The sequence below is a fragment of the Diospyros lotus genome, chromosome 7, assembly GCF_014633365.1.
Source record: "Diospyros lotus cultivar Yz01 chromosome 7, ASM1463336v1, whole genome shotgun sequence".
Taxonomy (NCBI): Eukaryota; Viridiplantae; Streptophyta; class Magnoliopsida; order Ericales; family Ebenaceae; genus Diospyros; species Diospyros lotus.
Window position 1 is genome coordinate 20,156,147 of NC_068344.1, and position 27,142 is coordinate 20,183,288.

Sequence of the window (27,142 nt, forward strand, 5' to 3'; positions counted from 1 at the left end):
TTAGAGAAAGGGGTTTTAATGAATGATTTGAATCTCAATTCCCTCTCTCAATACTCTCCCACGGCTTCTCTCTCTCTCCCTCAATTCTGTTCTGTACTTCCTTTCCCTCCCTTTCTGCTCTTCCTTCCTCTAATTCTTATCCAAATTCCTTCCTAGACCTTAGCTAAACCCTAGGGTCATGACAGCAATCACTTGTCTCGACATTGCTTTTGATGTGAATGTAGTCAGTCAGTTTCTCAATTCTCCATGTGATTCTCACTAGGATGCTGTTATCCAAATTCTGAGATATATCAAAAGAGCGTCAGGTAAAGGGCTACTCTATGAGAATAAGGGACACATAGATATTTGTTCTTATGCAGATACAGATTGGGCAGGATCTTTTTTTTATTGTCGATCAACCTCTGGGTATTGTGTTCTTGTGGCAGGAAATCTAATTTCTTGGAAAAATAAGAAACAAAATGTAGTAGCTAGATCTAGTGTAGAGGCAAAGTATCGGGCTATGGCTAATGCAACTTGTGAGTTCATTTGGCTTAAACAACTCCTGCAAGAACTCAAGTTTTGTGAAATGTCTCCTATGAAGCTTGTTTGTGATAATCAGGTTGCCTTACACATTGCTTCCAATTCAGTGTTCCGTGAGCGAACTAAGCATATTGAAATCGACTGTCACTTTATTAGAAAAAAACTGATTGAAGGTGTTATTATTACAGAGTTTATTAACTCCAATGATCAACTTGCAAATGTTTTCACGAAGTCTCTAAAGGATCCTCGAGTGGAATATATTTGTAACAAACTTTGTGCATATTTTATCTATGCTCCAGCTTGAGGGGAAGTGTTAGAATTATTAGTATAATTGTATATACTGTAATTATTATATGTGTTTGTTTTATTTGAAATTAGATTAAGCCCATAGGATAAGTCCGTAGGTGTTTAAGGCCCGTTATATTTATTATAAATAAGAAACAAACTAAGAGAGACTAATCTCTTAGGTTTTTCTCTCATAATTATTTTCTCATACTTATATCTTAGGTGATCATATACTTGGAAAAGAATGCAGGTGCCTAATTGTAACCTCTTAGCCATAGTTACTGGGTTTTCTCCTATCCCCCCGGAACAACAATCTGGATCGAGCGTTCTAGATTGTGGTTCTTTTTGCATCCTACGATCCCAAGGAACATGATCCAGGTCCCCGAGAATGGGGATCCCGAGCAGTACATAAGTCAGTTAAAACAATTTAAAACTAGGGAAGAAACTCTAAGTCAGAGAAAAGAAAGACTGTCTGCCTCACTTATTGCATTTGAATTATATTCAAACCTGACCTTGTTTCCATGGTAACAAAACCTTGTCATAAAAAGGAACAAAACAAAAACCAGCTTCCATAAAAACAAAGTATCAATCCAACTAATTTTGACCCAAGTACAACTATAAAGCATACCATGACCCAAAATAACAAACCAGTTAAGCCTATGCCCTTCATATCACAAAATAAGCATACTAATGTACCCCATACGTAGCACGACTCAGAACATACCGCATTCTTGGTAACTATGCTCTTAACCATGAAGGCAGCTTCACTGAAACAGAAAAAAGACTGTGGATGCATAAGTTAAACAGAGAACAATTAGGCTAGGCTACCCTCCAACTAAACTAGCATTAGTCGAGCTTCAAGGCAAGCACTCTACAACCAGCTCACCACAGAGGAATTTTGCTGAATTGACAATCATAGAGGCCATGTTTTGGAAATACCACCAGTCCGCAGAACTCAATTCACCATGCCATACAACAAAACCTTTACAAGTGATCTACTTAATTAAACTCTTTTTGCAGGCTACTTTATGTTCCCTGTAATAGTTTGCTGCTGGGCTATCATATTTAGGTTCTACTTAGAGAAGCAAACAATAAATTGCTAAATGAGGTTTTTGGATATATAATAGACATGTTTTAGGGCTTCATTATGTGTTATGAGCCAGATTGGTAGATTTGTAAAGAAGTCCACCAAATTGGATTGAATGGTTTACAGGATTGGGCCACATGGCTGGCAAGCCAAAGTCCTACACACTTCATTTATTTAGCTTTGCATTGGAACAGTCAGAAAATTTGTTTAATGGGGATGGGTAAGATAGTTTCTCTTCGGCATGAGTACCTAAAAACTGAGGTGAGGTCTGCCCGCCTAAGTTTCACACACATACTCTCATCCTCTCCTTATCTCACTCATCTTTCTAATTTCTATTTCTAGATAAATGAAGATGTTATCCATAGAATTAAGGTAGGGTGGTTAAAATGGAAAAGTGTGCCTAATGTTTTATATGATTGTAAAATTTTGTTAAATCTAAAAGGAAAATTTTATAGGACAATTACAAGAGTAGCTTCGTTGTGTGGCATGAAATGATGAGCAATAAAGCACCAACATGAGCAAAATATGAGCATAATGGAGAATGTTACGATGGATGTACAACCATACAAGGGAGGATAGAATTAAAAATGAGATTATTTGCAATAACCTTTTTTGTGACTCATATTGAAGACACAATATGATTTGATCATGTGAGAAGAAGAGTGATGGAGGCTCATGTGAGGAGAGTGGACAGAATGAAAGAAGTCTTTAGCAAAAAAGATAGAGAAAGACCAAGAAAAAGTTAGTAGACTCTTAGGTATGATATAAAATTTATAGAAGATATGGTCAAAAAGAGAGATGATTAGCAAGTTAGAATTCATGTAGCCAACCCCACCTAGTGGGATCGAGACTTGATATGTTATTGTTAATTTTCTAATGTCTATTTCTTATATTTCACTATGGAAGCACTTTTTGTCCTCTTGCTAGCCAAAAGGTTTCTAAAAGCTGCATGGCCACATTTCCTTATAGAAACCTATTCTTTTACAAACCTGGTAAAATGTTTATATTAGTCCTTCCAACATGTTATCCTTCAAGTTAAGCTTATACATAGTGCTCATATGTTTAATCCTTCAATGTAGATAACTTTTATAAGCAAACCAAGGTTTTAAACAGTATCCCCTGAGGCCTTGCAAGCCTAAGTGGCACAATATGGGAATGTGTAAAGTAACAATCAAGTTTGTCAGTTCCAATGGTCTGATTCAAATCTAACCAATTAGTGAACATGTCAAATGGTCTTACTCAAATCTAAGTCCCACCCATTTTAATCTTTTAACTCAATCACGGACATGCCAAATGGAATACACTCAAGAATTAGGATGAATTAATTACTGGGACAACTACACTTGCGTAATGAGGTTATGACAATCTATAAATTATCTTTAACTTAACCTTGCTTAAAAGAATTGGAATTAGATTATTTCACACAATGTTTGCACTGATTATTAGTCAATTGTAGTTGGACATGGCATAATGCCCATGTTGATTGAAAATTAAGAAATGTCACATGTATTCCTTTAAATTGCTATTAAGGATATCTATATTATTATACATGTTGTAATCATTTACCACCACATTTTCACTCTATTGAGATACAGATTGCTGAATGTGCTTGATGTGGATATGAGACACAGATTTATAACGTTTTGGATATGAGATAGACATCGAGCAAGTAGGTATTGTTTCTCTTTTAGGCGAAAGATCCTAAACCTTTGTATTTGACAAAATAATTTTAATGTTTGTAAAAGTCTGTAGCCACCTAGTGGGATTAGGGCTTGCTGTGTTGTTGTTTATTAAGGCTTGTAGGTTATTTTTGAGGCAAAGAAGAAATCATCCAAAAAAATAGGGCAGCTCAACAGCATGTTATGCAAGGGTGATTGATGTTTTTGACACAAATTATAACCTTGGAAATGGTTAAATTATATGCAGTTATAGCAAATTTACCCATTTGATACATTTACACAATCTATCTCAGTACCTAACACTAGGAAAGCAGATGCAAGATGTAGGATTGCAGACATAGGGTTTGCTGACATTACCTAGCACTTGATTATTTGTGCAGGCCAGTTATTAGCATAACTATCTGTCAGATCCTAGATCTGACTTGGGTAATTCTCTGCTATTTGAGAGAGAATTAGGCGGGAATTTGAGGGGGAAGGGTGAGAATTAGAGAAATGAGGGGGAAAATCAGAGAAAAAGGAGCGAGAAAGAGAGAATTTGAGGAGGGAAATTGACTGATCTGTATTATTTCCGTGACTTCAAATGGCTGGGTCAGACTCTTTTTATACTGCCTCAGCTTGGATTGGCGCCAAAAACAGTTGCCAATCTTCTAGAATCAGTACAACTTGCACTACTAGAACATTCCTCCAGTATGCTAATTCCCTTTACAAAAATAAAGACATATCAGCCTAAGTACGTGACAACTTCCCCCTCCTTCAGCAATTTCTTGTCCTCAAGAAAAGTGTAATAGGCTAAACGAGTTGAGAAACTGCCTTAGGAGATCTAGGAGATATTCCCAAGTGTTGTTGTCCGAGTGAGGTGACAACCATTTGACCAGCACCTGGGTGATGGGGGCTCCTTGCTTGTAGATGATCCGCCTATCCAGGATGGCAGTAGGTGTTACCAAATCTGCTTCCTCCCTAAGGTTAGGAGGAAGGGATGGGCTGGCCACTTGTGTTCCAACACCCTCCTTGAGTAGGGAGATGTGGAATACCGGGTGTATTTGAGATCCCTCCGATAACTGCAAATGGTAGGCCGATTATCCTACCCTTGCAAGCACTAGGAAGGCCCATAAAACTTGGGGCTCAACTTAGACACTAGTTGCCAAGATAGGGCTTTGAGGTGTGGATGGCTCAACTTCAGGTATACTTCCTCTCCTTCTGTAATTCCCTTTCACTACGCCTGCTATCTGCCATTTGTTTCATCCTATTTTGTGCCTTAGCCAAATCCGTTTTCAACAGTGTTAGGATGTCTTGTCTCTGTTGCATATATGTCTCAACAACTGCCACTGTAGTATGTTCCCCAATAGCTAGTAGAAGGGCTAGTTTGTATCTATATAAGGCTTCAAAGGGAGTCATCTTAATTGAATTGTGGTGGCTGGAATTATACCACCACTGAGCTATGGATAACCTCTTGTACCACTCTTTTAGTTGTAGGAAACATAGGCATCTTAAGTATGATTCTAGGCACTAATTGACCCTCTCTGATTGTCTACCTGTCCCTGTATGATAGGCAATAGACATGCATAACTTAGTGCCCATGGATCATAATAATTCCCTCCAAAACAAACTAGTAAATACCTTATCTCTATCAGATATGATGGACTGTGGAACCCCATGCAACTTTACCACATTATCCAAGAAAACTCTAGCAACATCTTTGTCATGACCCCGAGGATCCCCAAGGATAGAGTAGGAAATATAATAGTATTTAGCTTACATGCATTACTATACTTTGTAATTTCCTCTCTTCTTTTTGTTATATCTAATTGTTTTGGCTATAGGCAGTTATAGTCATTGTCGTGACTGCACATGGGTGCATGTGCAATGCTGTGAGGCTATATAAGCCACAGCTAGAGAGGATGGAAGGATGGTTAATTTGAATGAATGAAACTCTCATTTCTCTCGCTAAGATTTCTCCCCAATCTCCCTCTAGTTTCTCCCCCCTTTCTCTCAATATCTCTCCCTCTTTCTACTAATTTCCCCCCTTCTTCAATTCTGATTTCTCTCATAATTCCTATCACCATCCTAACTAACCGTAGGAATGTGACAATCTTGAGCTGTAAAGGGGTGAGATAAACCAAGTGACTGAATTTTGTAAACCGATCGACCACCACCAAAATACAGTCTCTACCCTCAGACTTTGATAACCCCTCAATGAAATCCATGGTCACATTAATCCATGCTTTCTCCAGAATGGCTATAGGCTATAGTAGGCTAGGTTGAGCCACTATCTTGTGTTTACATTTCTTACAAACATCACAATTCATCACATACACCATCACAAACTTCTTAAGCTACAGCCAATAGAAGACTTGCTTAACCCTTCGGTATGTATTTTGTATATCGGAGTGTACCCCCAGTGGGGATCCATGTAATAACTAAAGAATCTGGTTCTTTAGTGCCTCACACTCCCCACTCACCAGCCTGCCTTTGTACCTTATCAACTCGTTGGTTAGGACATAGCCCAGTTTACTATCTCCACTAACGCTAAGCTGCTCTAGTAGTTCCTTTGCCCATGTATCCTTCTGATAACTCTTGTCACTTCTTGAAACCAATCAAGAACTACTAGGGTGATAGCAGCTATCATACTTTCCTCTTAGCAGCGAAATAAGGCATCTACAGCCACATTGTCCTTGCCCCTTTTGAATTGTATTACATAGTCTAGTCCCATTAATTCGGCCATCCCATTCTTTTATAGGTGTGAATGTAAACTCTGTTGCAATAGAAACTTGAGGCTTCCGCAGTCTGTTTTGATAATGAATTGTCCTCTAAGTAGTGTCTCCACTTATCCAAAACCATTAACATTGCCAAAAACTCCTTATCATAAATGTTGAGCCCTTGATGCCTTAAAGCTAGAGCCTAGCTAACGAAAGCTAATGGTCTACCCTCTTGAGATAAGACTGCCCCTATCCTCACATTACTAGCATCCGTCTCAAGAGTGAAAGTCTTGCTAAAATTTGGTAGCCCAAGCACTAGCACTTCACTCATGGCCTTCTTAAGTTGCTCAAATGCCTTCTCTACCCTTTGATCCCATTTGAATCCATCCTTGTTCAATTGTTTTGTTAATGGTTTGGCAAGTTTGTTGATCAACCCATAATTCTTCACAAATTTTCTATAGTACCCGATGATCCCCAAGAATAACCTTAATGCTCCGATGTTAGTGGGCTTCGGCCATGCTGTTATTGCCTCAATTTTCTTAGGACCCGTGCCAAGTCCAACACTGGATATAATATGTCCCAAGTACTCAATTTGAGTTTGTGCAAAGACACATTTAGACCTCTTGAGGTACAACCAGTTGAATCGCAGGACCTCAAAAGTAGTCCTAAGATGCTTTGGGTGTTGGTTGAAGGAGGAGCTATATATCAAGATGTCGTAAAAAAAGACCAGCATGAATTTTTTGAGATAAGGTTCAAAAATATGGTTCATAAGGGCTTGAAACATTGCCGAGGCGTTAGTAAGGCCAAAAGGCATCACGGTAAATTCATAATGACCACAGTGTGTTTTAAAAGCGATCTTTGGGATATCGATCGGGTTCATTCTTATATGTTGGTAGCCTGACCATAGGTCAAGTTTAGAGAATATGGAGGCGTGTTTGAGTTCATCAAGCAGGTCTTCTATGATAGGAATTGGGAATTTATCCTTGATGGTAATAGCGTTTGGTTGTCTATAATGAACACAAAAGCGTCAAGTGCCATCATTTTTTTTTTTACCAAAATGACGGGTGAGGCAAAAGCACTATGGCTGGGTCTAATCATTGATTGAGACATGTCCCTAACCAGTCTTTCAATTTCTGTTTTAAGTTTGGGAGGGTATCTATAGGATTTGATATTGACTGATTCAATGATTGGTTGAAGGGGTATAGAATGGTCCAATGGTCTCTCGGGTGGAAGAGACTTAGGCTCTACAAAAAGGTCCTGATATTCAACCAGTAATAGATCAAGTAGGGTCAATTCATGTGCCTACCATGAGGCTTGAGGCTGTCTATGGCTAGTCATTGAGCTTTTCCCCTCCAAGTCTCCATAGCTTTCTAGTTCCTCCCTTGTTTCAATTGAGAATAGTTGTGCCACTGACATCCTTTTCCGAAACAACTGTTACAGCCTTGGAGAACTACCCTCTTTCCCTCATTTTCAAGGGACACTGTCATCTTATTGAAATTGAAATTGATTGGACTCACTCCCTTCATCCAATCTACTCCCTACACTACATGTGTAACACCCCAAAATAAAATAAAGTAATTTTGGAATTTTTAGGAATTTTTCAAGTGATTATGAAGCAATTCAAAGAACTGGAAGTCAGTTTAATAAGCCGAATCCACTGAAGGGATGTCATGATCCATGTAGCAAGAGGGGGTGATATAGTAATTAAATGTAATAGGAAGGGAGAAATAGCAAATTAGTAGAATATGCTATAGGGGGGTACAAAGTTTGTTGTTGCTTTGGGCAGATTGTACATTCCCCTGCTGTAAGTAGTTACTCACACATGGGGAAGAGAATCCAGCTATATATACAGCTAGTTCCTTCCACTGACGGATATGCAATTTATTCCAACAAATTCTAAACATTCTCTCTCCTATTCTATCTCTCTCTCCTTCGAACAGCTTGTTGAATGAAGGAATTACGGGTTAGATCCTTGGGAGTTGACATTTTGGTATTAGAGCGGCGTCTTGGGAAATGCTTGGAGCTGTGGTGTAACCTCGCAATGGCGGATGGAATGAGGATGAAACAAATGGAGAACCAGCTACAGCAAGTTGCGACATCCATGGCTGAAATGCAAACCAGAATGGGTACTCTCGAATCCTTAGTAGGAGTAGGGGTGGATAATTGAATTACCCAAGCAATGGAAAGATGGCGAGAAGAAAACCGGGAGCAGAGTGCTCTGTTGAGGGGACAATTGATGGAACAGATGCAACAATTTGTAAGGATGTTCGCATCTCAGCAACCAGTGAGGCTTTCAACGAAGTTTCCTCCCAAGGATAGAACAGAACCGATCCTTCTTGGGGTAGGGATGGAGCCTCCGCATGCTGGAATGTTGGAATTTGAATTAGAACCGAAGATGATGGAGGAAAGCACGATGGGGAGGAGGCCCGGAGCTCAGGCTCGTCGGAATTAGCCGAACTTCCCTGTGCCTAAATTGGACATTCCATTATTTGATGGAGAGAACTCGAGATGGTGGATAAGGAGGTGCGAAAGAATGTTTATGCTATACCAAGTTCAAGAACAACAAAAAGTCATTCTGGCATCTGCTTACCTGTACCTGAATGAGGCGGGGGACGCCTAGTTCCAAGGATGGCTTGCGACCAAAAAGGGGAGCCCATGGAATGTATTTGCAAGAAACCTCTGTACGAGGTTTGGAGACAAGAGTTTGAGGGACGTGATCAAGGAATTTAATAAGCTCAAGCAAGAGGGAACAGTGCAGGCCTATTAGCTCAAATTTGAGGAGCTGAGGTCTTTGATGGTGGTGCATCAACCCCACTTGTCGGAAGAATATTTTGTGTCGAGTTTTATCAATGGTTTAGGGGATGAGGTGAGACCAATGGTTAAAATGATGCAACCAGGGACAGTGGAACAAGTCGCTAATAGTGCAAGGCTGCAAGAAATGACAATTGAGGCACTGATGAAGAAACAAAGGAGCCAAGTTAAAAGGGTAATCACTGGCGGATGGTAGGCAAGAAACAAAGTCACTGGAAGGGATACGGGGCAAGGTGGCAAGGGAGTCTTGGCCTTGCCTCCGACAGTTACCAACCCTGCTAATGAGGGAAGATTGACGGAGCAAAGGCGTTAGGCGAGTCTCTGCTATAAGTGCGGAGATAAATACTTTTTTGGGCATAAGTGCAAGAGGCAGCTGTTGATATTAGAAGCAGAAGAGGAAGAGGTAGAGGTAACCCCAGAAGCTGATGAAGAAGATAAATGGGAGATTTTTCTACACGCCCTTAAAGGATCAGTCAACAGCAAGATAATTAAGGTGGAGGGAAGAGCCCACAATGTTCCAGTGATGGTACTTATAGACAATGGGAGTACCCACAGCTTCTTGGACGAAGCCATGGCCCAGAAATTAGAGTGTGAGATCTCCAGTGTTATAATCACTTGTATTATATTAGCTTGGGTTATCTCGGGAGAGTTTTCTTTAGCTGTTAGCATTTGTACATCACTTGTTTCAGTCTAGAAGGATTGTTTCTAGAAGGGTTAGTTAGCAGATTTGTTAATTCGGTTAGTTGTTTGTAACTTCTGATATTTTCTAGATAACTTTTTGTTACTGCCTCTATGCTGTATAAATAGAGGTTGGGTGTGAGTTTTTAGTGCCAACTTTATTCTATCTTGGGATGAGAGGGAGAGAGGAGTATGCGCAGGTTCTTCTTGAGTACTAAGAGGGTATTGTCACATAGCTAGCAAGATAGAGGGGTAGAAAGGTCCATCCTATTTTGTAACACCTTGGATGAGCCTCGGTAGGGTAGTTATGGCATGCTGAGTCACAACATGCCTTCTAGAAGGATTCTCTAACAGCCTATAAAGCTGATTGTATTGGAGCCATGCTTCCAATGATTAATGAGAATATTTTGTACTTTCTCTCTCCTTTCTGTTATCTCTCTCTTCCTTCACATTCTCTCTCTCCCTCTCTTCCCGAGTCACCGGAATTCTCTCAAATTCTACCCTCAACCTTATCAGTCTCAGCGATGCTGACAATTGGTATCAGAGACCACGGTCCAGGATCAACGAGCTGCAACCAACGACTATGGCGAAAGGTACCCGCATGAAACAAATGGAAGCTCGCTTAGACGCCATAGACGAAGGAGTGCGACAAGGCCAGGAGCTGGTGGAGGAAAGGCTGGAATGATAGAAGCGGGTATTAGAAATACCCACGAAGACATAAGCAGGATGAGGTCAGATGTTATCGAAATGGAGCGAAATTTGAGGGATGACTTCGCTCATCTCCAAGTGGAGTTTACGGGATTAAGCCAGCAGCTGAACGCTGCACTGGCCATTTTTCTCAACAACCGAACACGACCTTACCAGTGGATTTTCCACCAAGAATGGCTACTGCTCCCATCTTCCAAGGAGCACAGGGTCGTCAAGAAAGAGACGAGAGGATGGAGCCCACAGGAGAGGCGACCATGAGAGGAGGCTTAGGTGCTACAAATAACATTCCTGTCCCAAAGATGGAGATACCAGTGTTTTAAGGAGTGAAGCCTCGTTGGTGGATAAGAAGGTGCAAACGCTTCTTCTATCACTACCGGGTGATGGAAGAAAACAAGGTCAACATGGCTGTTGCATACTTGAATGATGTAGCAGATTCATGGTTTCAAAGATGGAGTGCTAAACGTCAGGAATGGAGGTGGCCAGAGTTTGTAGAGGAATTCTGTGCCAGGTTCGGTGAAAGCAGCTTGACGAATGTGGTGGAACAGTTTAATAAGCTAAGGCAAGATGGGACAGTGGAGGAGTATCAAACACGATTTGAGGAGCTGAAATCGAGGTTAGGACACGCCCACCCACTGCTAGACGAGCAGTATTTTGTGTCTAGCTTTCTTAGTGGACTGAATGATGAGCTTAGACCCATGGTGAAAATGCTACAACCGGCAACAATCAGGCAAGCGGCTGAGAAGGCTCGCCTGCATGAGTTGTCCTTGGAGGCCTTTGTTCGAAAGCACAGACTCTTACAAAAAGGGTCTGGAGTGGGGTGGCAAGGCTCGGCAAGGGAGAGTCAGAAGGTTGGCAATTCCCAAATGCAAAAGGGAAGCTACCCACCAAAGGCCCCGATTGCAACCAATCCCCTACGGTCCCTTACATGGGATCAGAAACGACAAACGGGCTTGTGTTTTAAATGTGGGGAGAAATATATAGTGGGGCACCAGTGCAAAAAAGCACTAATGCAAATGGAAGGGGAAGACGACGAAGGTGGAGATGATATGCCTGACGAGGAAACCAGGAAGCAAATGAAAGAAGAGCAGGAAGGAGGGCAGATTTCACTTCACGCCTTGGAGGGCCACATTTCGAAGAAAACGATCAAAATCAGAGGTAATGTTGGGAAAAGGAAACTTCTAATATTAATAGATAGTGGGAACTCGCATAGTTTCTTGGACGAAAGCATAGCCAAGGAACTACTATGCGTTCTCCAACCCACCATTCCTCTATATGTCACGGTTGCTAATGGTCACAAGATGATCAGCCAATATAAGTGCCAAGGGTTTACATGGAGGATGCAAGGCCATGAGTTTTCTGCCGAATTGAGGATTTTACAGCTAGGTGGATGTCAAGTAGTTTTGGGAGTAGATTGGATGAAGACAGTCAACCCTCTCATATTTAACTTCAACACGCTAGAGGTGACTTTTGATAAAGGAGGAAGAAGGGTAACATTAACCGGGAGTGGGGATGGAGGAGAGTGTAGGGCAATCTCAGGCAGCCACCTGCAAAAGCTCATTGAGCAGGATGAAGGAACCATTGCACAGCTCCATTCGATCTATGCCGTTGAGGTTGGGAGGGAAGGTTGATAGATGACACAATGGGCAGTCAGTGGTTCAAGTTACAGGCATTAGCCAATGCCCCGAGTGAGGTACCATTTACTGACTCTTTACATTCTCTATTGGTTGAATTTGAGGAACTATTCTTGGAACCCACTTCCTTACCTCCAGACCATTTTTTAGAACATACCATTCATCTTAAGCCAAACGCCGAACCCATCAATGTCCACTCTTATTGTTATTCTCCGTTTCAAAAGGCTGAGATTGAATGTCTAGTAAAAGAAATGCTGTCAAAAAAGGTCATTCGGCCAAGTCAAAGCCCATTTGCCTCCCCTGTTCTCTTGGTTAAGAAAAAATATGGTAGTTGGAGGTTTTGTGTTGACTATAAATAGCTAAACACCTACATCATCAAAAACAAGTTCCCCATTCCTATCATAGACGACCTTCTTGACGAATTATCAGAAGCTACAATTTTTTCTACGCTAGACCTCAGATTTGGTTATCACCAAATCCGAATGAATGCCTCGAACATCCCCAAAACCGCCTTTCGCACCCACCAAGACCTCTATGAGTTCCTAGTAATGCTATTCAGCCTAACCAATGCTCTCGCAACATTTCAGGCCCTCATAAATCACATTTTCTGCCCCCATCTCAATAAAATTTATCCTCGTTTTCTTCGATGATATCTTAGTTTACAGCCCAACCATGGAACAACATCTAACCCACCTCAAAACCACATTCCAAGTCCTCAAATCTAACCAATTGTATGTCAAAAAGTCTAAATGTATCTTCACAGAGGGAAAGGTGGAATACCTTGGGCACATAATCACCGAAGAGGGCGTGCTTACTGATCCCAAAAAAATTACTGCCATGGTGAAGTGGCCAACCCCTAAGACTGTGAAGGAACTGAAGGGTTTTCTGGGGCTAACTGACTATTACAGGAAGTTCATTAAGGGGTATGGGATAATCAGCAAGCCATTGACTGAATTGCTCAAGAAGAATGGTTTTGAACGGGGGGAGAAGGTAGCAGCCGCCTTCGGTTCTTTAAAGGAGGCTATGACTCAAGCTCCAATTCTAGCTCTACCAAATTTTTCCAAGCCTTTCATATTGGAAACAGATGCATGTGACACAGGAGTGGGAGCAGTGTTGGTGCAGGATGATAGGCCGATAGCTTTCCTTAGCCAGGCTTTAGCTCCCAAACACTTGGGGCTAAGTATCTATGATAAGGAATTAATAGCGGTGCTAATGGCAGTAGACAAATGGAGGTGTTATTTGGAGGGAAACTCATTTGTTATCAAGACCAACCATGAAAGCCTCAAGTTCTTAAGAGAACAAAGGTTACACATGCAATTACAAAGAAAAGGGGTAACCAAGCTGCTAGGATTGGATTACAACATCCAGTACCGCAAGGGCAAAGAAAATACAATGGTTGATGCATTGTCAAGAAGGGAAGAAAATGGGGAGTGCCGAGCAATCTCTGTACTTGTCCCCGATTGGATCAAAGAGGTGTCACGCAGCTATGAGGGGACACCCTGGGCTCAAGAACTCATGACCAGTCTCACAGCCGGTGGGGGTGAACAAAAAGGGTACACATTGAAGGCGAGGCTATTAAGGTATCGAGGGTGGATGGTGATTGGGGAAGACCCTGAACTACGGACCCAAATCCTACAAGCCTTGCATACATCCCCCATTGGAGGACACTCCGACCTAAATGTTACCTACAACAAAGTGAGATAGTTGTTCTATTGGCCGGGAATGAAGAAGGAAGTGGCGGCCTATGTATTAGCCTGCTCCGTCTGCCAAAAATGCAAACATGAGCAAGTTCCCTACCTTGGTTTACTTCAGCCATTGGAGATACCAAACCAAGCGTGGCAAAGAATTTCCATGGATTTTGTGGAAGGACTACCCCGATCCGATGGGAAGAGCACTATACTCGTAGTGGTGGATAGGCTGACTAAATTTGATTATTTCCTCAGCCTAGCTCACCCCTTCACAGCTTCTGATATGGCTAGGATATTGCTAGATTCGGTGGTTAAGATACATGGCTTGCCCTTGTCCATCACCTCAAACAAGGACAAGATATTTACTAGCAACTTTTGGAGAGAATTGTTCAAACAACTAGGAGTTGGCTTACATATGTCTACAGCCTATCATCCGGAGACGGATGGACAAACTAAAAGAGTAAATTAGTGCTTGGAACCTTACCTACGGTGTGTGTGTGTTTCACTAGACCGAAAAGATGGAATCAATGGTTGCCCTTAGCTCAATGGTGCTACAACTCGAGCTTCCACAGCTCACTCAAGCGATCGCCTTTCGAGGCACTCTTTGGGTACAAACCGCCGCTCATTCCAACAGTGATGCACTACTCCAATGTGGAAAGGGATGTGGATAGATACTTGAGGCAAAGACAGGAAGCCCCTCCAAATCATTAAACAAGAATTAATGGTGGCACAAAATCGAATGAAGCAAATGGCAGACCGGAGCAGAACTGAAAGGAATTTTGAAGAAGGAGATTTTGTTTACTTAAAGGTCAGGAGATTTCAGCAGCAGTTGTCACGGGTAAGCCCCCTTCTAAGCTGGGACCTAAATACTTCGGCCCTTTCCAAATAACGGCTAAGGTTGGACGTTCTGCATATAGATTACAGCTACCAGACGGAGTGGGCATCTATCCAGTGTTCCATGTATCTTTACTCAAGAAATCTGTAGGGTCACATGAAGTGGTAAGTGCTAAACCACCAAACTTGGAGGAGGAGAACCTAGGGGAATCTGAACCTATGGCAATTGTTGACAGGAAGGTCATCTACCAAGGGTCCTTGCCCTTGATTCAAGTGCAGGTACAATGGAGCAATCAGCCTCCGGATGACACAACTTGGGAGTACCTTCCGGAGTTACTCAAACAGTTCCCTCATATGGTTGGACTCTTGTAATTTCTTGAGGACAAGAAATATTTTAAGGAGGGGGGAATTTGTCACGTAACTAGCAAAATAGAGGGGTAGAAAGGTCCATCCTATTTTGTAACACCTTGGATGAGCCTCGGCAGGGTAGTTACGGCATGCTGAGTCATAGCATGCCTTCTAGAAGGATTCTCTAACAGCCTATAGAGCTGATTGTATTGGAGCCATGCTCCCAATGATTAATGAGAATATTTTATACTTTCTCTCTCATTTCTATTATCTCTCTCTCTCTCTTCCTTCACATTCTCTCTCTCCCTCTCTTCCCGAGTCACCGGAATTCTCTCGAATTCCACCCTCAGCCTTGTCAGTCCCAGCGGTGCTAACAGGTATATCTTTGTATTTTTGGGTAGAGAAACTCTCAGCAATTCTGGGTATAAGGCTGGTGAGGTTATTGGTGCATGTAATCCTTCAAGTTTCATTCAAGATAGTGAAGATAAAGTGCCTAGGGCAGTCTGGATGTAGGTCTTATTAAAATACCAAACCAAGATAAATTTCTTGGTGTTCTTACTTCTCGGTTTGTGCTCTTATTTTCTATTTTTAGGTCAATCTTGTGTGTCGTTAAGGTGAGTGAATTCTAAGAGAGATTTTCATTGTGAAGAGGAGTGTTATTGAGAGTTAGAAAGCTGGGGGATTATTCCAACATCCAGCTCACACCCTCTATCAGTAATAGTAGCAAATGGTAATAAGGTTTTGAGTTAGTCCTCCTGTGTGGGGTTTTGCTGGGAAATGAACGGTGAAGAATTTGTGGCTGATTTGAGACTACTTAAGCTAGGGGGTTGTGATGTGGTGCTTGGGGTAGATTGGATGAAGGGAGTTAGCCTTATCAGTTTCGATTTCAACAAAATGGAGGTAACTTTTGAGAGGGATGGGAAGAAAAAGACCCTAACAAGCAGTCAGGAGCCAAGAGTGTGTAAAATGATCTTAGGAAAGAGGTTGCAAAGGATGTTTAAGAGCAAACTCTCCCAGGTGGCCCAACTCTTCTCCATACATGCCCTGGAATTCACCCAAGAGCAAGAGGAGCAGGAGGGGGAGTTGCAGTGACGGTGAATAGCGCTCACATGAACCTTGGAAGGTACAAGAAATCAACTCTCTTAACATGCTTTTAATTGAATTTAGGGACTTTTTTTCCGAGCCATCTGCCTTACCACCCAAAAGGTCACTTGATCACACCATTAACCTAAAACCCAATGCCGAGCCTGTTAACCTAAGGTCCTACCGATACCCACCTAGACAGAAGACTGAAATTGAAAAACTCATTAAGGATATGTTACAAAAATCCATCATACAACCAAACCATAGCCCATTTGTATCTCCCGTGCTACTTGTCAAAAAGAAAGATGGTTCATGAATTCATAGTAATGCCCTTTGGCCTCACCTGTTAACCTAGATCTCACCCTTTTATATGATCACTCAATCACTCAAACTCACCCAACGAATTCTCTCTAATTTGCAAATGAATAGCAATCATAATACAATCAAGAACTGCACAACACACACAAGATTTACCCTGGTTCGGTCTCAATGAAAGACCTACATCCAGCTTGGCTCTCGCCCCTGCTTTCTCTACTATCTTGAATATCAATACAAGATTACAAGTGCACTCAAAACCAACTCTCAACTAGCCCATAAACTTGAAAGCTATATAGAGGTGTATGCCAGAAAGATATTCACTCTTCCTCACTGCACAATCTTGCCCCAAGACAGCTTGTAAACCCACAATAGAAAGCCCGCATTTACCTAACTCTCAGCCCCTATTTATAAGCCATAGAGGGCGGGAGAGCTACCTGACCGACTGCCCAAAATAGGAAGTTACAACTTCTCGGTCAGACCTAACTTCTAGAAGAAAATAACCGAAAAATACACCATAATATTTCCCCCACATTACAAACACCAATCTAGTACAAATGAACTCTAACATCACCAATGCTCCAGCAACCTTCCAAGCTTTAATGAACTAGATCTTTGAACCTTATTTGCGCAAATTTATATTGGTTTTCTTTAATGACATTTTGATCTACAACCCCACCTTTGCCCAACACTTAGTCCACCTGAAGACTACCCTTGAGGTCCTTAGATTCAATAAATTGTATGTTAAGGAGTCGAAATGTGCCTTTGCACAAAAGCATGTGGAATATCTAGGGCACATTATATCAAAAACAGGGGTGAGCACTGACCCCAGCGAGGTGGCAACAATGATTGCTTGGCCTAGACCTCATAATGTCAAGGGCTTGAGAAGATTTTTGGGGTTAACCGGCTACTACTGCCGGTTTGTAAAAAGATACGGTGTCATCAGCCGACCTCCCACCAACCTCTTTAAGAAAAACAGATTTCAGTGGGACTCCAAGGCAAAAGAAGCTTTCAGTGAGCTTAAACAAGCCATGAGTGAGGTACCAACCTTAGGCCTACCAGATTTCAGCAAGCCTTTTGTTTTGGAAATAGATGCGAGTGCTAAGGGTATTGGGACAGTGCTGGTTCAAGAAGGGAGATCGATAGCGTTCCTAAGCCAAGCTTTATCACCTAGACACCTTGGGCTAAGTATCTATGAGAAGGAGTTGTTGGCGGTATTAATAGCAGTGGAGAAATGGCGTCATTATCTGGAAAGAGGAAGATTTGTGATTAAAACAGACCACGAGAGTCTGAAATTCTTACTGCAGCAGAAGCTGCACACTCAACTGCAAAGGAAGGGGATGACAAAGCTAATGGGATTGGATTATGTAATCCAATATAAGAAGGGAAAGGAAAACCTAGCAACAGATGCGCTGTCTAGGTGTTTTGAGGGGGGAAGTTTGGTTGCAATCACCACCATCGTTCCCGATTGGTGCCAAGAGGTAGTTGACAGTTACGAAGCAACTGGAAGGACCAAGGAACTTCTTCAGCAGCTGGTGGTAAACCCATCATCAAGACCAGGTTACACTTTGAGCAATGGCCTAATCCGGTATCAAGGGAAGCTGGTGATAGGAGAGGATGAGGAGCTGAGGAGGAAAATAATAGAAGCATTGCATGCTTCCCTTATAGGGGGACATTCGGGTATTGAGAACACCTATCACAAGGTCAAACAATTATTCCAATGTCCAGGAATGAAAAGGCATGTCAAGGATTTTGTGTTAAGATGTGATACTTGCAAGAGATGCAAGTCCGTGAATGTAGCCAAGCCAGGGTTACTACAGCCATTGACTATACCCGGGGGACCATAGGAGAGTATCTCAATGGACTTCATTGAGGGACTTCCCAAATCAAAAGGAAAGGACTGCATCTTAGTGATAGTAGACAGGTTCACCAAGTATGGTCACTTCATCGGATTAGTTCACCCCTACACTGTTCAAGAGGTAGTGAAGGTGTTCTTGGCTCAGGTCATTAAGCTACAAGGCGCACCTAAGGCTATAGTATATGATCGCGACAAGATTTTTAATAGTTTGTTGTGGAAAGAGTTGATGGGACTACTAGGTGTTAAGCTTCATAAGTCAACTGCTTACCACCCTGAATCGGATGGTCAAACCGAAAGGGTGAATCAATGTTTGGAGATGTATCTAAGATGTTCCTGCTTCCTATAGCCAAGAACTTGGCACAAGTGGCTTCCTATGGCCAATGGTGGTACAACTCTAGCCACCATAGCTCCATAAAGAGGTTTCCTTTCGAAGCACTCTATGGCTATAAACTGCCACTTCTACCATCCCTAGGAGACTCCTCTACAGTAGCAGCTTTGGATGTTTACCTCTAGCAAAGGCCAATTCTCAGAACTGAATGAAGCAGTTCGCAGATAGGAGAAGGAGTGAGAGGGAATTCCAAGTTGGTGAATCGGTAGATCTGAAGTTTATGCCAGGTCACCTAAGGGCTTTACTGTAATACCCCAACTCCAAGTTGAACCCAAGATTCTATGGCCCATTTCCCATCACTGCAAAGGTGGGAAATGTAGCATACCGGCTGTAACTACCAGAAGGCTCCAACATCCACCCGGTATTCCATGTGGCACTCCTAAAAAAATCAGTGGGGACACAACCAACGAGTCCTACCCTACCTCGTCTCCCAAGTGCCAATGACAGTACTAAGGAACCTATAGTTGTGCTGGATAGGAGGGTGATCTACAAGCACGAGGCTCCTATCCCTCAAGTTCTCATCAAGTGGTCTCATCTCCACTCGGATAACAACACATGGGAATACCTCCCAGACATTGCCAATTCCCGAGAGTAGCTAACCTCCTCCACATTTCTTGAGGACAAGAAAATCTTGTAGGGAGTTATAATTATCATGATCCATGTAGCAAGAGGGGGTGATATAGTAATTAAATGTAATAAGAAGGGAGGAATAGCAAATTAGTAGAATATGCTATAAGGGGGTACAAAGTTTGTTGCTGCTTTGGGCAGGTTGTACATTCCCCTGCTGTAAGCGGTTACCCGCACATGGGGAAGAAAATCCAGCTATATATACAGCTAGTTCCTTCCACTAACGAATATGCAATTTATTCCAACAAATTCTAAACATTCTCTCTCCTATTCTCTCTACCTCTCTGTTTCTCTCTTCCCCTAATTTCTCTCTCTATCATTTCTCCTTCGAACAGCTTGTTGAACAAAGGAATTACGGGTCAGATCCTTGGGAGCTGACAAGGGTGTAACCTAGAACTTAGATACTTAGATGAGGGACATGATATTCACGAGCGTCTCAGACGAGATTTATGACGCTAAAAGAAATTAAAATGGAGACAATTTTTGATACAGCTAAAATACAGCCTAGAAAACTGAATGATTGTAAGGGACGTCTGGAAAGTCAACAAAACCCTGAGGGGGCTCTGATTTTATGTAAGGATCAACCCTGGAATGGTTTTAAAACAAAACGATGGTCCTGTAAGGACATGAGGACATAAACGTACTTTTGAGTAATTATAAACAAGTAATTTTAGACTTTAAACATTCAGTGTTAAAGGTTTATATAATACAAGATCTTGTAACTTGTTTCGTTAAATGGAAAATATATTATGTGATAATATGGTAATGAATTATATAATATGCCTATATATATATATATGCGTGATCATAGCAGAGGAATTGAAATGGAATGTCAAATGGCCAAATTAGTGGGTATATGAAATCAGGGGGTAAGTGAAATTAGTGGGAAAGGTGAGAAAATCAGTGGGAATAGCTGTGATGCCCAAGTCTCCTATTCCTATATAAATGGGTGAATGAACATGGTAGGGGAAAGAAGAAACAAAGAAATGGAGGGGCCTAGAGCACCAAAGGAGAGAGGGAGAGAGGAAATGCTCGCAGGTGACTGTCTAGGAAAGGTCGGTGGCGACCGAAGGCGGCCGCAACAATGGAAGTTTCCAATGGCCAAAGGCGGCCAAAACGACCATGGCAGCAAGTAACGACCGACGGTAGCAGTGCGAAGGTGTGCGCTGGAGGGAGAAAAAGGAGGAAGGAGAAGAGAAGAAAAAGAAAAGAAAGAAAAATAAAGGGAAATACGGAAAAATGAGGGGGAAAATGGAGAAAAATAGGAAAAGTTTTTGAAAATTTTCAAAAAATTCGAGGAATTAATGTGGGGCTAAAGGAGCATGCTCGAAGTCAAGAAATTATCTAGGCACACATTTTGAGGTCAGAGCATGTATAATGAGGAAGCCTGAGAGGCTAAGTCAAGGGAACATTGAGGCTCAGAATTTAGCATTTAAAAGCCTGACACGAAAGTCAAGGTTGAGCACGAATTTTGAGGCATTCTGAATTGTATTCAAGGTGAGTGGTTCTACCAAAAAATTGGTTTTATTGCATGTGAATGGTTTAACTTGTGAATGGTTGTTTTCATGTGGATGGTTCATCCAAAGTGGTTATTTACATGTGCATTTAATTTTGTGCTTTAAATTATATGCACGAAAATATTGGTTTTAAATGATGCATCGAATCATGGTATGTGGCATTGGCATGTTTATGTGTTGTCCATGTGGGATATGGGATGTCAACTTGCGTTGTGGCACTCGAGTGATAGCACTAGGGAAGCGTGCCAAGGAATAAGGCCCACTTGTGGCGGGGGCTGAGAATGGACACCACCCCGACAAGTCCACAAGTGGCGGGGCTAAGAATGGACACTACCTCGGATTGGCTCAAGTGGCGGGACTGAGAGTGGACACCACCCCAGGTTTCTTTAAGCAATAGCATTATTGCCGAGGTGGACGTGGATTACCAAGGTTAATATTGATCCTCTTGTGGCCAGGGTTAGTGTTGACGTGGTCCAAAATGCTTTTGAGTGGGAGCGTAATGCTTGGCATGATAATGAGGTGATACTCAGGTTCATGTGTTGAGGTTGTCCCTCTTAAACAGGATTGTGTTATGCTAATGTATCAATGTGGTTAAGTTGCCTTCAAAGAGATTTTTTTCCCCAGGGTACGAGTTAAGCGCTGTGTGGGATTCTCTTGAGCAGGGACAGGTCAGGATATGTTGATTTGGTTCATGGTCTTACAAATATTCATGAAAATGTTTTTGAACTCTCATTTAAATGATTCAACATCTAATTTGGATTATGTCCCTGAAATATTCAAACGTTTTAGGTGAAAGTAGTGGCGCTAAGGGAAATGAGGTTATCGAGATGTAGTCGTTGATTACATTGGAGACATTTAACATATATTTTGGATTATGTTTGAGGTGTTTAGTTGTGTTGTTGAGGGATTAATCTCTATGTATTTTGTTTTGAAGATGTCATGTCAAACAATGGTACGATTTCTATATTATGAATAAATGACCTACGGTTATGTATCGTTTGAGGTTTCGATCTTACTTCCGCTGATGTGATGATATTACCTGTTGTTATTTCATTTGTATTAGATTAGAAGATAGTTTGTGTATGCTGGTATTTGTATACTTCCTCTTTGCGTTTTCCGGTTAGAATAAGTATAATTCTAGAAGGTATGTTTCTAGAATGGTGGTTGACCGTTTCAATTAGTTAGTTAAATTCGGTCAACTGGTCAGTTAGTTAAGTCATTGTATCTCACGCCCCTATAATCTATAAATAGGGATCGTGGGGCAAGGCAGTGGCGTGTGTGTGTGCTTCATTACGGAAAGGTTTTCTATTTCTATCTTGTGGGTTGGGATTAATCGAGAGATTGAGAGAGAAAGGCTGGGTATAAGTCTTGTATTCTCGAGAATCCATTTAGCTTTTAGGGTATATGGGCTGGGTGTGGATTCGTGTACTCTTGTAATCCATCCTAAAGGTTGTTTCAAGATAGTGAAATGGAGCGCAAAACAACAGTCTAGACGTAGGTCTATTTTGAGACTAAACCAGGATAAATTTTCTTGTGTTCTTATTGTTTCTTATTGATTCTTGCTTGTGCTATCTATATTGTTAGTGTTCTCGAGTGTGGAAGTGCCTAGGGTGAGCTATTTGAGTTGAGAGAATCTATAGGAGTGTTGCAATATACTCTAACACCTATCTTGGCTTATTGATTATTAAGTTTGATATGCTGCGAAGGTAGAATGGGATCGTTGGGGAATGATTTATGTTAAGTGTATATTAGAAAAAAATATATTCCCAAAATCCTGGGTTAACGCCGAACTTAGGAAAAGCGGAGTGTTACAATGTGGCACCCCCTAAGTTTCAAAAGCCTCAAATCAGCTTCAAAGAGTTCTCACTACATCTCCCAACAGAATCCCAAACAAGCAAACTTACTTATCACCTTGTTTCCATTAGCCATGGTTACTGATAGTGGCTGTGTATTCAACAATTGGCACTTCATCTTCTTAGCAGTCCCCTCATCAATGAAACTGTGGGTACTCTCACTATCGATCAAAACCATCAGAGTGCTTTCTTACACCTACCTTCCACCTTAATTATCTTTGCTACTAGCCATTCCCTTGATGGCATGTAATGATATTACCCCATTGTCTTCTTCCCTCGATTCTTCCACTATTGCCAGGCCTTCCTTTTCATCCTCCCCTTCTCTTTCTAACAGAACTAACTGCTTCTTACACTGATGCCCTGGTGAGTATTTATCTCCACATTTAAAACACAACCCCACCTGTCTCCTCTACTCTATGAGCTTGTCTCTTGGCTGTAAAACTTAGGTGGATGATGGGGCTACTTGGTATCTAACTCCTGCTCCGGCCTTCAAGGGTTCCCTCCCTTGTATCCTCCCACCGTATTGTATTAACCCTTGAGTTCCTCCTTTATTCTATCCCCTTTGTTTTCTCATTAGTGCTTCTATTGTTAGCTCCTGCAAAAAGGCCCAATCTGCTGCCTCCTGCATTGTTTTTGGTTTCAACATCTTCACGGTTGATCTCAGCTCATCACTCAATTCCCCCACAAAACTAGATACAAAATACTCCTCTATCATGTAAGGATTCTGAATCAACATGAGAGACTTCAACTCTTCAAATTTCATTTGGTACTCTAGCACCGTTGCCTCCTGTCTCAATCGGTCAAATTCCTCTACTATGTCCATCATGCCTCTTTCATCAAACCTCTCACACAACCCCTTAGTAAAATCATCCCAATTATACGAATCTCTAACTTTAGACCACCCTTGGAACCACATGTCACCAACATCATTGAGATAGGCTGACGCCAGGGCCACTCTTTGATTCTCAACCACTTGGTGGATACCAAACAATTTTTCACATAGCCTTATCCACCATCGAGGCTTCTATCCCTCGAATACAAGCAATTCAAGTTTCAGTACTGGAAAACCGAATTGGTGTGGAAGAGTTTGAATCACCTGCCTCCTTTCCAACACATTCTCCCCACCGTAGCTAGATCCACTTTAAACTCCAATGATCTGGCATTTTGGTTATTGGTTCCAATTCCCGATAGAATGGGCTCCAACCTATCCTTAGGAGGGAAATCAAGAGAGATTCTTACTTGATTTTGACTAGAAAACATAAGCTTAAATTTTTGTAGTTGATCGAGCAGCAAATTACCTTGCTCCTGTATCTCTTCCCTTACGTGATCGCACATATCCCCACGTAGCCTCTCCGCAACCACCTCCAATTTTCGATCTACCACTGATTCCATATTCTCCTCTATTGATCCCACATGGTTCTGAATTTCCGCTACTGATGTTGTCACTTGATGTAACTGTGTCTCCATTTGCCTCATTCAGGTACCATTAGCCATGGTCTAATCGCTCCAAGATCGCCAACTAGGAACTTGCTCTGATACCAAAATGTCATATCCTAGATCTGACTTGGGTAATTCTCTGCTATTTGGGAGAGAATTAGGTGGGAATTTGAGAGGGAAGGGTGAGAATTAGAGAAATGAGGGGGAAAATCAAAGAGAAAGGAGAGAGAGAGAATTTGAGAAGGGAAATTGATTGATCCGTATTATTTCTGTGCCTTCAAATGGCTGGGTCAGTCTCTTTTTATACTGCTTCAACTTGGATTGGCGCCAAAAACGGTTGCCAATCTTCTAGAATCAGTATAACTTGCACTACTAGAACATTCCTCCAATATGCTAATACCCTTTACAAAAATAAAGACATATCAGCCTAAGTACGCAACACTATCCTAACAGTACTTGATTATTGTTTATGTAGCATGCATTCATTATTGGAGAGTTCCACACTACTGGCACAAAAACCTTGCTCCTGGTATATCTTGCCGTAGACTGCCCACTGGAGGGAACAAGATTCACTTGCACTAGATGAAGTCCTCAAGGTGAAAAGGATAGTATATATTTGTGTTATTCTCAACTCATTATTCAAATATAAAAAAACTTTGGAACTAAAATCAAAAGAATACAGCCAGTTAACAATTTTTTATGCATGCAAATGAGTGTTCCACCAGATAATCCATGTCCTTCATCAGGAACATGCTTAAATGTATGAAGTCACCATTCCATAGTCATATATAATTGTCCAACACCACTGTTAGCCTGTATAATTTGCACCCACTGTTCTTATTAACAAGAAAAAGGTTGCGTGTTCCTACGCTTTCTCTGAATTTATCTTTCTTCACGCTACAAAAATCAGAAGAATCCCAAGAACTTGTAATTGTTAAATACATAAGGGAGGGGGACTCAAATTTTTGACTTTTTTCTTTCGTCCATTTTAATTTTTATGCTTGAAAGGCTAATAAGAAAGCATTGCACTTGCCAGACGAACCCTAAATGCATACAAGCAGGAAGCAACCGCAAACAACATTACATCCCAACAGCACGAAACTCCAATGATAAATCAAATGTAAAATCAATTAAAGGTTACTCCCCAATCCGAGGTAGATAACCTACAACTCGGCCAAGTTACACGTAGCTGAAGCAGATGAGACACGAAGGCTAGAAATCAGCGGTTACAGCAGAGAAATGCGAAATAGAATTGCGAGAGAATACCGTAAGGTGGATCTGGCGGTGGACGAGGGGGAGAAAACACGGCGGACTACAAAGAAAGAACGAGCTCGAGAGATCGCGGGACGTCGAAGGCGTGAGAAGAGCGCCATCTCATCTGCCCTGCGGTGTTGCGATCGAGCAAGCGAACCAGAGAGAGAGAGAGAGAGAGAGAGAAACAATGTATAATGTTTGATTGTTGAGCTGTGTGTGTATTTTATTTCATATATTTTAGTTGATTGTTCAGCTCTAATCCCAAAATACAATGGGATTTGACCCACGTGCAGGGCCACGGGCAAAAGCCTTCGGCCTTTAGCCTCCGCCGTTGTGGTGGTAGGTGGCGATCTGAACTTGGGTGTGGAACATTACGTAAGCCCAATTAGATAGATAGAACGGCCCACGGTCCATGGGCTTCAAAGCCCATTTTGAGCCCCAGGAGGGATGATGCAATGGGGACACCCCGTGGGCAGGGGTTACTCATCTTCCACAAAAACGCAAAAATAGATATTTTTTAAAAAGGTAGATATAAATAAAATTCGAAATAAAAATAAAAAATATTTCAAAAATAGAAAAGAAAAATAGCTCTACCAAGCCGTTTCTATGCAACATAAGTCCCACCCACCACCGCTTATGGCACGAAGCACATTGACTAGTTTCTTCTCAATTTTCTTAATTTAGTTTTGATATATTTTTTAAGTTTAAATTCTATAACTAATTTATAATTTTTTTAAAATTAATTATGACATCTCTTGAATAGTTATTATACCTTTTGACCCTTTCAAGAGTGTGAGAGACTAATTTTGAAAAGTTTTAAAAACTGATTAAGCAAATTTTAAAAAATTCAAGAGAGTATTTGAACTAAAACTAAAAAAGTGTACAATTAATTTATCCTTCAATATATTTAAGTTCATATCTCTTCACAATTTAAGACAAATTATCTTAAGCACCCTTAAGATTTAATACAATGACACAAACACTCTTATACATTAGAAATAATATATACTTTTCTTGAAGTTATTGATGATATTTCAAATATATAAAAAGATACTCTCTCTCTCTCTCTCTCCTACTAGAAAAAAAGATAGAAAGGAACTTCATGGTATTGATAATGATTATCTAATCCCTTTTCTTTTTTCTATCTATTTTTTTTTATTTCTCTATCATTTACATAGATCAAGTCCTCTTATTTATTTGGCAATGACATCAACCTTATCTTTGCCACATTTTCCTTTTTTTATCTTTCTCTTACTCTTTTGAAAATCAAGTCAATTAGGTTTTGATTGGCATAAATGTTTCGATTTGCAAAGAATGTCTCTACAAATTGACCCCTTAATTTGTAAAAAAAAAGTATTATTTGCAAAATGGAACCCCAAATTGTTGGGTTCAATTTGTTAGTTACGACAATGAAGTGATAGATAAATAAAAGGAGAGAAAAAAAAAAGAAACTTAAAAAATAAGGGCAAAATAGTTAATTTATGCAATAACTTAATGTTAACGATGTTTGTGTCATTATGCTAAATCTCCAAGGTGTCTAGTGTAATTTATCCCAAAATTTATAACACCAAATATAAAAGAAGATTACTTAGTCTCTTCAAATTTAGTTTCATGTTTAACTTTGTACCATTACTATTTAATTTAGGTTCGAAAGGTGTCATATAGGACATTGAATTTTAAATATTATAAAATTTTTAGCAAGCAATTCAATTTGTAGACAAGGATTTTCTTTGCAAAATAGAATCCCAAATTGTTACAATTTGTTGGTTGACTACAAGAATGAAGAGATTGGTAGATAACCGAAAAAAATGATAGATTTAAAAGATGAGAGCAAAATAATTAAATT

At 40.9% G+C, this 27,142-nt stretch overlaps 1 protein-coding gene across 1 annotated transcript in view; it reads right to left on the bottom strand.

Moving 5' to 3' along the window:
* Positions 1-25,502, bottom strand: part of LOC127807007 (dihydrolipoyllysine-residue acetyltransferase component 1 of pyruvate dehydrogenase complex, mitochondrial) — a 60,597-nt gene extending 35,095 nt beyond the window's left edge. The window contains exon 1 of the mRNA XM_052344668.1: positions 25,309-25,502. Coding sequence (XP_052200628.1) covers positions 25,309-25,415 — 107 coding nt within the window. The 5' untranslated portion in view covers positions 25,416-25,502. The remainder of the gene's footprint in view (positions 1-25,308) is intronic.
* Between the last annotated feature and the right edge of the window lie 1,640 nt (positions 25,503-27,142).